The sequence below is a fragment of the Geotrypetes seraphini genome, chromosome 4 (genome assembly GCF_902459505.1).
Source record: "Geotrypetes seraphini chromosome 4, aGeoSer1.1, whole genome shotgun sequence".
Taxonomy (NCBI): domain Eukaryota; kingdom Metazoa; phylum Chordata; class Amphibia; order Gymnophiona; family Dermophiidae; genus Geotrypetes; species Geotrypetes seraphini.
This window is the reverse complement of record NC_047087.1, coordinates 119,431,273-119,444,105: the sequence shown is the minus strand read 5'-3', so window position 1 is coordinate 119,444,105 and position 12,833 is coordinate 119,431,273. Positions and strand designations below refer to the sequence as shown.

The 12,833-nt window shown below is 43.8% G+C and overlaps 1 protein-coding gene across 6 annotated transcripts in view; it reads left to right on the top strand.

The window, feature by feature from the left end:
* The window catches only part of VANGL1 (VANGL planar cell polarity protein 1), a 101,257-nt gene that overhangs the window by 69,738 nt on the left and 18,686 nt on the right, over window positions 1–12,833 (top strand). For all 6 annotated transcript variants that reach the window (XM_033941566.1, XM_033941560.1, XM_033941562.1 and 3 more), the window contains 2 exons: window positions 2,741–2,874; window positions 11,404–11,536. In XM_033941566.1, the coding sequence (XP_033797457.1) occupies window positions 2,741–2,874; window positions 11,404–11,536 (267 nt within the window). The remainder of the gene's footprint in view (window positions 1–2,740; window positions 2,875–11,403; window positions 11,537–12,833) is intronic.

The window sequence follows — 12,833 nt, the reverse complement described above, 5'->3', positions numbered from 1 at the left end:
GCCCCTCAGCAGGGAGTCCCCAATGACCACTACTCTGCGCTTCTTTGAGGGGAGCTGATCAGTTGTCTCTGGAACTGGGGCTGTCTGAATGTTGACCTCCTGTGCCTCGCTCGCGGGTCCTTCCTGTAGTATCTGGAATCTGTTCCTCAAGGTTACTAGAAATTACCAGATATCTTCTTTTTGTAATACGTTTTTTGTAATTCTCTTGTAATCCACCTTAAACTGCAAGGCAATGGCAGAATAGAAATCTGTAATGTAATAACTTAAAGAACTTTAAATAAATAACTCTCAAATTTAATTTTTTGTTGATTTTGTAATTTTATAATTTCAATTATAATGTGCCGTGAAAAACATTTGCTCTGGTTAGTATGCCATAGCTAAAAAAAAGTTTGAGAGATTCTGTCTTAGAGGCTGCTTCAGTTATAAAGTTTTGGTGGTCAGCACCTAGTTGGAAGGGATTACATCTGGTTACTGCTCTCATGAACTAAAATGGCAGTGTAGTGTTAAAAAGAATTAAGGGTTAATCTCCTTACACAGGGAAATACTGAAAGTGAATATTAAGAATTTAGAAGGTATCTCATCTAACATAGGGAGACAGGGTTGAGTTAATTGATCACAATAAGAACTAAAGTTAATTTTAGGTCTATCTCCTATTTAGACCTGGACTTTGGATTTGCAATAGAATCCATCCAACAAGGAAGATTTTTGAAATCTGAATTATTTACATCTAAAGTGGAGCTTTGTATATAAGTTGTTGAAAGAAACTGTTACTGTTCAAGACTTGCTTCTGCGTTCCAAGGAGAAGTAAAAATTTGAGTTATTCAGCAACTTATATGCAGAAGTGGTATAACAAGTTCTTTTTAAAAAAATATCTTTATTCATTTTAAAGCCAAAAATAAGTGCAACATATTATACAAACATTTTACACTTTAACAGCACTTAAATTCTATCAAATTATATTTTACTAGTTTTTAAGCCTGTTACTTTAACGGGTGCTAGAATAGATGTGTCTGTCTGTCTGTCTGTCTTTCTTTCTGTCTCTCTCCTTGGCTGCTGTCTGTCTTTCTTTCTCTCTCTCTCTCTCTCCTTGGCCACTGCCTGTCTGTTTTTCTTTCTTTCTTTCTGTCTCACTCTCCTTGGCCACTGTCTATCTGTCTTTCTTTCTCTCTCTCCTTGGCCGCTTTCTGTCTTTCTTTCTATCTGTCTCTCTCTCTCTGTCACTGCCTAACTTTTCCATCTTAGCATCAATGTGTGTGTCATTCTGTGTATATTCAGTCGGCACCTCTTGCTTTACACTACCCAAACTGTGGTCTTCTTCCCGGTTCTTGTCTTCACCACTCTCATTCTGCTGGGCTGCAAATTCACCATTCACTGGGGCAGAAACATATGCACAGGGCTCCTTCCTCTCTGTCTCATTCGCAGCTTCCTCTCCTGTTAGCTTCTCAACGTTCTTCTCAGCTTTGTCCTTCTCAGTCATGCTGTTTTTGTTTGTTTTCTGACATGGCCCCATCTTTGGTCCCAGGATACGAGATTTCAGGCGTGAGTAAACCTCAGCAACCTTCTCCGTTGGCTTTGAATAGGGTTATCGACCTTCAGTGCAAACTTGATCTCACTGTGGAGTTTCCACAGCTTTTCTTCCATAGATGGCTCTTTTTTTCCTTTTCTTGCTTTATCCACCTTTGGAGGTCTGCTTCTGGTCTTTTCCCCCTCAGCACGGGCTTTGTTTTCCTTCTGATTTGGTTTCCTTGCTGACTCGGACTGATGCTTCTTCACGTCATCACCAGTGTTGCTGTCACTATCACTGTCCAGCTCTTTTTCCATCTGTTCTCCGGAACTGCCACACGTGAAATAAACTGCCACAGGCTCCACCACTGTACGCATCGCAGAAGCAGCATTGAGAGAAAAGCGCTGCACCGCACTACCGCTGGTTTCAGCGTCTTCTATCCACTGCGGCCAACCCTAGCGGAAACAGGAAGTAGTCAGAGAGGGCGGGCCGCAGTGGACAGAAGACGGCAAAGCCAGCGTTAGCGCGGTGCAGTGCTTTTCTCTCCATTTAAACGTGGATGAGCCGGCGAGAAGGAGGAGGTGGTGGTTTTGGCAGTGAGTGAGGGCGGGAGGGGGGAGTTGCCGGCTGTGCTGTGCTTTCCCGATCTGGCCGCCACATATGCACTGTGACCACGGACCTACGGATCACAGATCAGGGATCACAGATCACACAGGTCTGAGTGCGCATGCGTGGCTAGCGTTTAATTATATAGGATGACAAATACATAGATCATCCCCCCCCTTTCTACATATCCAACAATTGCACTCAGATTAAAAGTATTTCCCCACCCTGGACGTGTATGATCAAAGGGCAAAATCAACAATCACTCCTTACAGAATTTTGTATAACAAGTTCTAATAATAAATAAAAAAACTTACTGGTGTGGTCATTGGGAGAGTGAATAGAAGTCTGCATGCTTGCTGTGGAGTCCAGCCAAGGAAGCTGGCTCTTGCTCTGATCTCGCCTAAATAAAAATAACTTACCAACATCCGGAAGAAACAGGGTAATAGAATGTTTTGTAGCTTTGTAGTTTGTGATTGAAAATCTTTGGAATTGTTAAAATACCTTGAAAATCTTATTGCAGGAAAATTGCTGTTACATATGTGTGAAAGTGTGACTCAGCAGAAGAAATCCCCCTAGCAATGACCTAGAAGTCTCATCTACATACCAATAATTTGCTTTTTTGTTTTCTAGCATCCAGCGAGCAGCTCTGGTGATTTTGGAGAATTACTATAAAGATTTCACGGTCTATAATCCAATGCTGTTGACCATGGCGAAATCCCAAGCAAACAAACATATGGCAGGACTGAAAGTGTACAATGTGGATGGTATGTATCACCATGCTTTGTTGGTGGGGACCTTGGAATGTAGGGTTTTTGTGGGAAACAGATCTTGATTTAGACCTGCATCTCTGATTTCAGAACATAAGAATTGCCGCTGCTGGGTCAGACCAGTGGTCCATTGTGCCCAGCAGTCCGCTTACACAGCAGCCCTTAGGTCAAAGACTAGTGCCCTAGCTGAGTATAGCCTTACCTGCATATGTTCTGGTTCAGCAGGAACTTATCTAATCCTTTCTTGAATCCCTGGAGGGTGCTTTCCCCTATAAAAGCCTTTGGAAAAGCGTTCCAGATGTCTACCACTCTCTGGGTGAAGAAGAAATTCCTTACATTTGTATGGAATCTATCCCCTTTTAACTTTAGAGAGTGCCCTCTCATTTTCTTCACCTTGGAGAGGGTGAACAATCTCTCTTTTTCTACTAAGTCAATTCCCTTCAATATTTTGAATGTTTTGATCATGTCCCCTCTGCCTCCTCTTTTCATACTGAGCAGTCTTTCACAAACAGTTGCACTTCATTTTCATGTCCATTAAAGATTTTATGGATAGGTATTTGAAATTATTTAAATTCACACAAACCCAGGACAAAATCCACTGCTTACTTAATCGGCTTGAAGCTGTAGGAAAAGATCTCACGCACACTGTTTAAATGCTTAATGCTTGAAACACAAGTATTAACAAGTCTTAAATCACAGTGCAATCAAAAAATATATTAGTAACTTTCTGCTTTTTCAAATTTATCAATTTTTCTATTCTAAATTATTTCAACCTGTGCCTAACACTTAATGCTGTAAAAAAAAAAAAAAAAACAGGGCTTCCAGTTTGCTCCGGCTTCATCAGGAATTTTCTAAGTCCTTCAGCATCACTGGCAAATGACATTTCTGCATTTGCTAATTTGAAAGGCATAGCTGCTTTCACAACTGAGGATTTCCCCTCTTTTATGGCTTTACCCTGTACCTCCATTCTTACCACAGATTCATTACAGGCAGCCTTTCATCGCTGTAAGTCTGCTGCTCACTCAATAGTCTGGAACACGTGCGCTATAAATCCAGACAGTAGGTGTCACCAGTATATAATGGCTGGGACTCTCTTCCTTAACTTCAAGGATATTGCTTCCTCTGCAGTAGAGAGTTGCGCGGGAACAGAAATCCCACCCATCCCCACCCGTCCCCACCAGGATCATCTCCGTCCCCACCCGTCCCCGTCAGGATCCTCTCTGTCCCCACCCGTCCCCGCAAGGAATTACCTCCATCCCCGCCCGTCCCCATAAAAAGCAGCAATTACTTCTGGCAGGATCATCAATTCCACAGTTTCTTCTGTGTTTGCGCTGCTGTTTTCCTTGTGGAATCTCTTTGGTGGAACCCTTTTTTTGTTTTCTGTTCAGGTAATTAACTTATAAACCCCCTCTTTTACTAAGGCTGACGTGTCCATTATATTATATGGACGAACCCTGCTTCCAAAGCCTTCCATCCCCGTGGGAGTCCCGTTGGCTAGAGGGGGGTCCCCGTGGGAGTCCCGTGGGCCAGAGGGGGGTCCCTGTGGGAGTCCTGTGGGTTAGGGGGGATTCCCGCAGGACCCACGGGATTCCCACGATTCCCGTTCCCGTGCAGACCTCTACTCTGCAGTATCCCTGAACCTGACTAGCCTGGGAAGCAGAAACCTTGCCTAGGAATTTAAACCAGCATCTCTATTGACCCACTTGATCAGCTCAACTTGGGGAATATAGAGGAAAAATATGTAAAACATGACCTTAATTTTAGAGCTAGTTGGGTTTTTTTTTTTTCTTTGAGCACTTGTTTTCTAGGGATTGGGGGAAGAGAGCTGGATATCTACTTCAACACTTCTCTCAACCACACAGAATTAAGGCATAAGCAATTTAGGCCTATGCTCAGAACCTAGATGTTTTGGAGGGGCCCTTTCAGATGTGCTAACTCAGGGCTAGATGCACTAAACAGGATCGGTAAGACCACATGGGTCCACTTCGATCTGATTTTTGGCCAATTCTAAAAGAGCTATTAATGCACCAAATATTATGCATGCAAATGCATAATCCTCATCTCTCCCATCCAATTGATCGCTGTAAGAGCGACTCTCACACATGTGCAAAGTCGGCAGGGAAACCCTGAACAGCTGAGTAGTAGGGGAAGCCTTCTGCCATTCAGCTGTTTGGGGCAGGAAACTTTTTTTTTTTTTAAATGGACACAGATGTTGTGGCCCTCCCCGACATCCCCCTGATGAACCAGCACTGGGGACTGACAAACCCCCCGCGCCAGCAAAAATGGCCCACTCTCTCCTGCCCGGCAAACTCCCCCTGCCCCCGGTGGCAGGAAAAACGGCAAGAGGGATGGCCACTCCCTTCTGCCAACAGAGCCCCCTTCCCCCTCAAAAGGCAGGAGTGATGTCCACTAGCTCCTGTCACTGGATGCTCCCTTGACCTCCCCACCCCCCTATTCCTTTCTCAGGAATTGGGAACAGGAGGGCTGCTCACGCTTGCCTCTTCTGAGGCCCACCAGTCGAAAATGGTGAGTTCCCTTCGGTGCATCATGTGATGGCAGGACTTGGATTGGATAGTCAACTTTAAGAAGAGTCATTTGGAGCTGACCCAATGCGTGGAATACCTGGGAGTTCTGTTTGTCATGGCTGTAAACTAGGTTTTTCTTCCAGAGCCATGCAGACAGAGGCTGCAGAAGCAGATATCAGACCTGCTACTTAGTTTTATGGCATTATCTGCAGGACATGTAGTCAATAGCAGCAGCCATAAAGGTGGCCCCTTGGGCCAGAGCACACATGAGACCACTTCAAGACTCTCTCCTATCCTGCTGGTCTCCTCAGAAAGACTTGCTTCAGCAACCGCTTCCAGGACACTTGAAGCGAGGAACAGCTTATGATGGTGACTGCAGATAGATTCCCTCTCAAAGGGCATGCCACTCCGTATATCCTCCTGGGAAATCCTAGTGACTAATGCCAGCTTTTATGGTTGGGGGGGTCATTGCAGTGGTAACCTAGTGCAGGGTCATTGGTCCCCGACCCAGCAAAAGTGGTCTATAAATCACCTGGAACTCAGAGCCTTTTGACTGGTGTTGCAGGCCCTAGAGAAGTTCCTGGAAGGCAAAGCAATCGGAGCATTCTTGGGCAATGTGACAGACAGCAGGACCTTTGTCAATTGACAAGCATCAGGAGTGCCCCATTACATGTAGAGGCTCAGCTCCTCTTTCGGTGGGCAGAAGCTCATCCGCGGGTACTCTGAGCTGCACACAAGTTTCAAGTTTATTATTAGGTTTTTATATACCACCTATCGAGGTTATTTAAGTGGTTTTACAATCAGGTAGTCAAGCATTTTTCCCTATCTGTCCCGGTGGGCTCACAATCTATGTAATGTACCTGGGGCTAGAGAGGACTGAGTGACTTGCCCAGGGTCATAAGGAACAGCGTGGGGTTTGAACCCACAGCCCTAGGGTACTGAGGCTATAGCTTCAACCACTGCGCCACACACACGTTGCAGGAGTGGAGAATGTTCAGGCAGATTATTTTGAGTCGGCAGACACTCGACCCAGAGAAGTGGTTGCTGTTCCCATAGCGTTTAACTCCATTGTTCAGCGGTGGGGACGCCCACTCATGGCTTCAGCGGCAAACACAAAGATGGATCACTTTTACAGACAAAGATATGAGCCCGGAAACACAGGGATGGACGCTTTGGTCCAACTGTGGCGAGAGAAGGGACTCTTGTACATGTTTCCCCCATGGCCCATGCTAGATCGAGTCATTTGCAGGATCGCAAGTCATCCAGAGCTTCTTGTCCTAGTGGTGCCCAATTGGCCCCCACAGACCCCATAGTATGCAGACCTGGTTCATCTACAGAGAGACAAGCCCACTTTTTCGGTTCAGATGTATCTCATGATTTGGGACCCGATCCCTGTAGATAATCCGGAACACTTTGGGCTTACGGCGTGACTCTTGAGCAAGGGATATTCTGAGGTGGTCGTTTCCACTTTGCTTAGAGCCAAGAAGCTCTCAGTGGTGGCGACCTATGCAAAGGCCTGGAAGACTTTCAGATAGTGGTATGCTAAATCAGTTCAGAACCCTTACAAGCCCCAATCTCGGTAATCCTGGAACTTTTGCAAAACGGACTTGAGAATGGCCTGGCAGTCAGATCGCTGAAAGTGCTTGCTGATTTTATTTTTCTAATCATTTTGTTCCATCTTTAAAATCACTAGTAACAAAGATAAGAAATTATTTATTTTCATTTTAGTAATTAAAACATGTTAGTTCTGAGAATTTACTTCTGCTGTTTATATTTGCCAGTGTTCGAATATAGAAGGAAATGTGAGGGGGCTCTTTATGCAATTAAAAATTTTAATCACGATTAATCGATATGCAGCCCAATTTAAAATAAAATGCAGTATCTTAGAAGTGACAATTTGATTATTTTATTTATACTCCCCCCCTTTGAAAATACTGAACCCCATAGCCTTGTTTGTAGTTTTCGAGAGTGTACTGTTTATAAATTGTTTCCCCACGCTCTCTCTCTAATACTGCCAAAATCCAACCCTTCCTCTCTGAGCACATTACCAAAACCCTTATTCACACTCTTACCACCCACCTCTTGCCTAAACCACTGCAACCTGCTTTTCACTGGTCTCCTGTTTAATATCTCTCTTCCCTTCAATCTGTTCAAAATGCTGCTGCACAATTTATATTCTACCAAAGTTGCTATGCTCACATCACCCTCCTCCTCAAGTTGCTTCATTGTCTTCCTATCTGTCTCTGCATACAGTTCAAACTCTTCTTATTGACGTACAAGTTCATTCACTCTGTAGCTCCTCAATATCTCTCTTCCTATACTCCTCCCCAGGAATTCCGTTCATTGGGCAAATCTCTTATCTGTGCCCTTTTCCTCCACTGCTAGCTCCAATGTCCCTTCTCTCTTGCTGCGCCGTACACCTGGAACAGACTGCCTGACTTGGTATGTCATGCTCCGTCCCTGGCAGTATTCAAGTCCAGACTTAAAGCCCACTTTTTCAAAGTTGCTTTTAACTCATAACCCCTTCACCCTAAATCACCCACTGTAGCCTCCTTGTGACCCATGGCAGGTCACTTGGCATTCAATTGCCCTAGGTACAAAAACTTAGATTGTGATTCCACTAGGGACAAAGATATTATCTGAATATGTGTACAGTAGTGCTGCCCGATTCAGGAAAAAAATTTCAATTTGATTCAGCCTATTGAATTGATTTTTCGATTCAATTTTCCTGCCCAATTGGGTGGTTTATTCCAAATATCCTGGTGGGTTAATTTTATAGCCTCTTCACTCCCTTTGCCCTCTCCTACCCATACTGGTCCTGTAGTGTAAACAAAATAAACAAACAAAAAAGACTTTTCCTCTCTCAGTTAAATCCTAGCTCATGTTCACGATCTAACACCAGCTCTGGAAGGATACACATTTCAAATCTGACATATTGTAATCACAAAACAGAAAATAAAATTATTTTTCCTACCTGTTGTTGTCTGGTCATTTTTCAAATCATGTTGATCTGGTTGTCTTCTGATCAGGCTCTCCTTTCTTCTTTCTCCATGCTAACCATCCATCTTCCATCTCTGTCTTCCCCTTCTGTTTCCCTTTCCTCCCTGAAGGTCTTGCATCTTTCCTTTTGTTCATCTCCATCCCCCCGCAGCTGCAGCAATGGACTCCACCATCCACATATACACCATCTCTCTTTTTCTCAACTACCCTTTCATCCAGCATCTCTCTTCTATGTCCCTGTCCCTATTCTCCTCTCCAGTACTGTCCCTCTTGTGTCCCTGTTCCAATGCTCCCTCCAAGCCTAGAATCTTATCTCTCCCCATATCCAGCTACTTCTTTCTCTCTTCCTTACCTCCTGTATCCCCTTCCCCTGGTACAGGCTTTCTCCTACTATCTCTCCTGCCATCCTGCACCCTGCCCACCTACTTTGGAGCAGTATCTGTCCCTCTTGTACCCTTCCCTTTGTGGTCTTGCATTTCTCTCTCCCTCTGTCCATTAGTCTAGCACCTCTCCTCTGATTTCCTCTCCCTCTTTTTGGTTTGGTCTCTCTCTTCCCTTCATCCCAAGTCTGGCATCTCCCCTCCCCTCTCTTACTCCTTCCTCCTCCTCCCTCTGCACAGGCCTGCCTCCTGTCGCAAAGGCACGCTTCCTCCTCCTCCCTCTGCACAGGCCTGCCTCTCCACCGCGAAGGACTACTCCCCCTAGCTTCCCTGTGTTTACTTTAAGCTAATATGGCTGCCTGCAGGATCGCTGGTGCTATGGCGATCCCTTCAGCTGCCATCATCCTCAGGGGCACATTTCCTTTGCCACGATCCTGACGTCAGACAAGGGGTGGGACTGTAGCAGAAAGAACGTGCCGCTGAGAATGACGGGCAGCTGCAGGGATCGCTATAGCACCAGGGATCGCTATAGCACCAGCAATCCTGCAGGCTTAAGCCGGTAAGAGTGAGGAAGCTGGGGAAACATTCAGGCCTTTCCGACTGATCCTCCCCCCCCCCCCCTCAAGCAGTGTACAGTGCTGTGTATGCCTAGTAGCACTATAGAAATGATTATTAGTAATAATAATAATAATTTAATTTTTTATATACCGCCAAAGCCATAATAGTTCGAGGCGGTTTACAATAAGAGATGCTGGACAATCAGCAAATTGGTTACATTACAAGGTCATCAAATTTAAGGTACAAGAGGTGCTGGATAATCAGCGAATTGGTTACATTACAAAGTCATCGAATATAAGGTACAGGATGGGAGTAGTGAAACACTGTAAGATTCTTGGGTTACAATTGATTAAACAAATTTGTTTTAATTGATTTTCTAAAATTGAAGTAGGATGAGGAATGCATGATAATGTTACCCAGCCAGTCGTTCCATTTACCTGCCTGGGAGGCAAGAGTTCTGTCCAGGAATCTTTTGTAACGACAGTCCTTTAATGATGGATAGGTGAACATGTGAATTCTGCATGTGGGCCTAATGGCACAGTCCATATTAAATTGAGAAACCAGGTACGTAGGGGTCAGGCCAAATATTGATTTATAACAAAGGCAAAAAAATTTAAACAAAACTCGTGCTTCCAGGGGCAGCCAGTGGAGTTTTTGATAATAGAGACTAATGTGTTCCCATTTTCTCAACCCAAAAATCAGTTTAACTGCTGAATTTTGAATGACTCGGAGCCTATGGAGGGTTTTTTTGAAGGTTCCCAAATAAATGATGTTACAGTAGTCCAGTATGCTTAGGATAGAAGATTGAACTAATAAGCGGAAAGATACTGCGTCAAAATATTTTCTGATGGTTCTGAGTTTCCATAATGTCGAAAAGCATTTCCTAACCAATAAATCCGTGTGTACATTTAGGGTAAGGTGTCAGTCCAGAGTCACTCCCAGAATTTTTATGGAATCTTCATTAGGGAAAGCCTGACCATTCACGAAAATCGTTGAGTCTATAATTTTATCAGTTGGGCTTGCTAAGAAAAATTTGGTTTTGTCTGAGTTGAGTTTTAATTTGAATTCATTCATTCATAATTCGATCTGTTTTAAAATGAATGACAGATGATTCTTTGATTCAGGCAACAGGGTTGTAAGGGGGATGACTATAGTGATATCGTCTGCATAGATATAGAATTTGACTTTAAAGTAACATATATATTCAGTAACATATATATATTCAGGTTACTAAATGTGACAATTTTTAAGGTCAAAAGTTGGGAGGAGAATCTGTACACTAGTATACCAGCCTTCCGTACCACTTACTCTTGTTCCAGCATTTTCCCTTCTTTATTTCCCCTGGGGTCTCTCCTGGTCCTGCAGGCAACAATTGCAGGTATAATGTCCCCAATCCCTTCTCCACACTGTCTCATTCAACCCGCTTTCTGGCATCGCATAACAGTTTCAACACCAGTGCAGGCCTTCTTGGGTAGGCCCATGATCAGAAAAACTGCCATGTTATGCCCTTTGCACATCAGGATGTACATCACTGGAGCACAAACTGCTTTGCATTGCCAGGAAAAGGTTTGAATAAAAGCAACATGGGGAAGGGAGGGGGAATTTTATGCTGTTTGCTGCTGCTGTATGGCAGGGGGACGGGGAGCTGCTGGAATCAGCATAGGTAGGGAAAGGATGGGATGGCCTATATGTCATCATATGGACATAGAAATTAAGAAGGAAAATAGGTGTGTGAGTATATACAGGTAAATCTTCGCTTTTGCAATATATTCTGGCACCAGGTTGTGATACCATACTTACATCACAACTGTTCTATCAACAAAACAGTGACGGGACAAAAGCACACCGGACAAAGCTGCACCGACATTTCGGCCCAGACAATTGAGCGCAAAACTCCAGCGCGCCGCTGTAAAAGTTAATTTTAAAGAGCTCCGATGGGGGGTGTGGGGGGAATGACTGTGAACCAACAAAACGTTTGGACAAACTTGCATCGGATTGTTTTTTGATTGGAGCCTGTGCTGAGTTTTTAATCTAGGGATCTCCCCTCCTGTTTTGTATTGAAGGTCCTGGGAGCAATGCAACTGGCCAGTCTCGAGCGCTGATAGCAGCTGCTGCCCACCGCAGGGACTCCAGCCATAACGAGCTGTATTATGAGGAAGCAGAGCATAAGCGCAAGGTCAAGAAACGCAAAGCCAGGTAAAGCCAAAAGCTGTGGGGAGGGTCAGGATCATTCGTATATACTAGAAAGTTGTAAGCCACTATCTACTATTCCCACTCCTAAATTAACCAAAGGAAGCTTTCACTGTCTGGGTTGGTTTCTGTTTTGACTAATTTGACTCCCTCTCTTTCCTGTTGTTTAAAATATGCAGTTCAGCATTGCCACACCCAACAGGCAGGTCAGAGCTTTTGGGGGAGGGGTAGAGTTTAAAATGATTTGTTGAGAGGGTTTCTTCTACATCTAGGGAAAAACAGATCTGAATATTGACCTCTGTTTCTGCAACTGTTTGAATCTAAAAAAGGGAATTATTCCAGTATAGCTCTTTCAAGAGAACATGAAAACTTGGCATTTTGAACTTATAATTGGGATTGTTTTCTCTATGTGCATCACTTTGTCATCATCCACAGCAAATTTCATTTGCCATTTGCATTTACATTGAATCATGCAGTCTCCAGTCTCTCAGAATCCTTCTGCTGATCATCTACCACTTTAATGACCTAGAATAATTGTATTTGCAAATTAGATCCTTATTTGTTACCCCTATTTTCCAAATTATGAATGTGTTAAATAGCACAGGTCCTAGTATAGACACTTGGGGTTCTCCACCATAGATATTTCCATATGTGTTGCTAACTATTTAGTCCTACATGGTCTCCTGTCTTTTTTAGCCAGTGTGCGGTCCATAAAAGGTCTCTTATCCCATGACACTAGTTTTCCAAGGAATCTCTCATGAGAGACTTTGGGTCCAACTACACTATATTGCCATTATCCACTTATTTATTTTATTTAATTTAATTATTTAAATTATTTATATACCACTTATATCCTAAATGGTTTACATTCAGGTACTTTATCAAATTTCCCTATCTGTCCCGGTGGGCTCAAATTCTATCTAGTGTACCTGGGGCAATGAGGGGATTAAGTGACTTGCCCAGGGTCACATGGAGCAGCGAGGGATTTGAACTCACAACCTCTGTAATAAATTGCTGAACCCATGTCGACTCATTCCCATTGTCATGTCTGGTCAGTAATTTTGTTTACTCTAACTTCAGTCATTTTGCCTAGCACCGATGCCAAGGTTCACTGTTGAACATAAGGCTTGGGGATCCCTATGGGTGAGACCAGAAGTTTATGGGGGCAGATCAGGGAGGAGGGGGGCTGCTTTTCTTGGGGAAGGAAGGGACCTAGCATAAAGTTTTGGTTTCAGTTTCAGCATTGAAACCAAATTCAGTTGGCCTCTAATTTCTACGTCTGGCTCTCTAGTCTTCTGCCTCA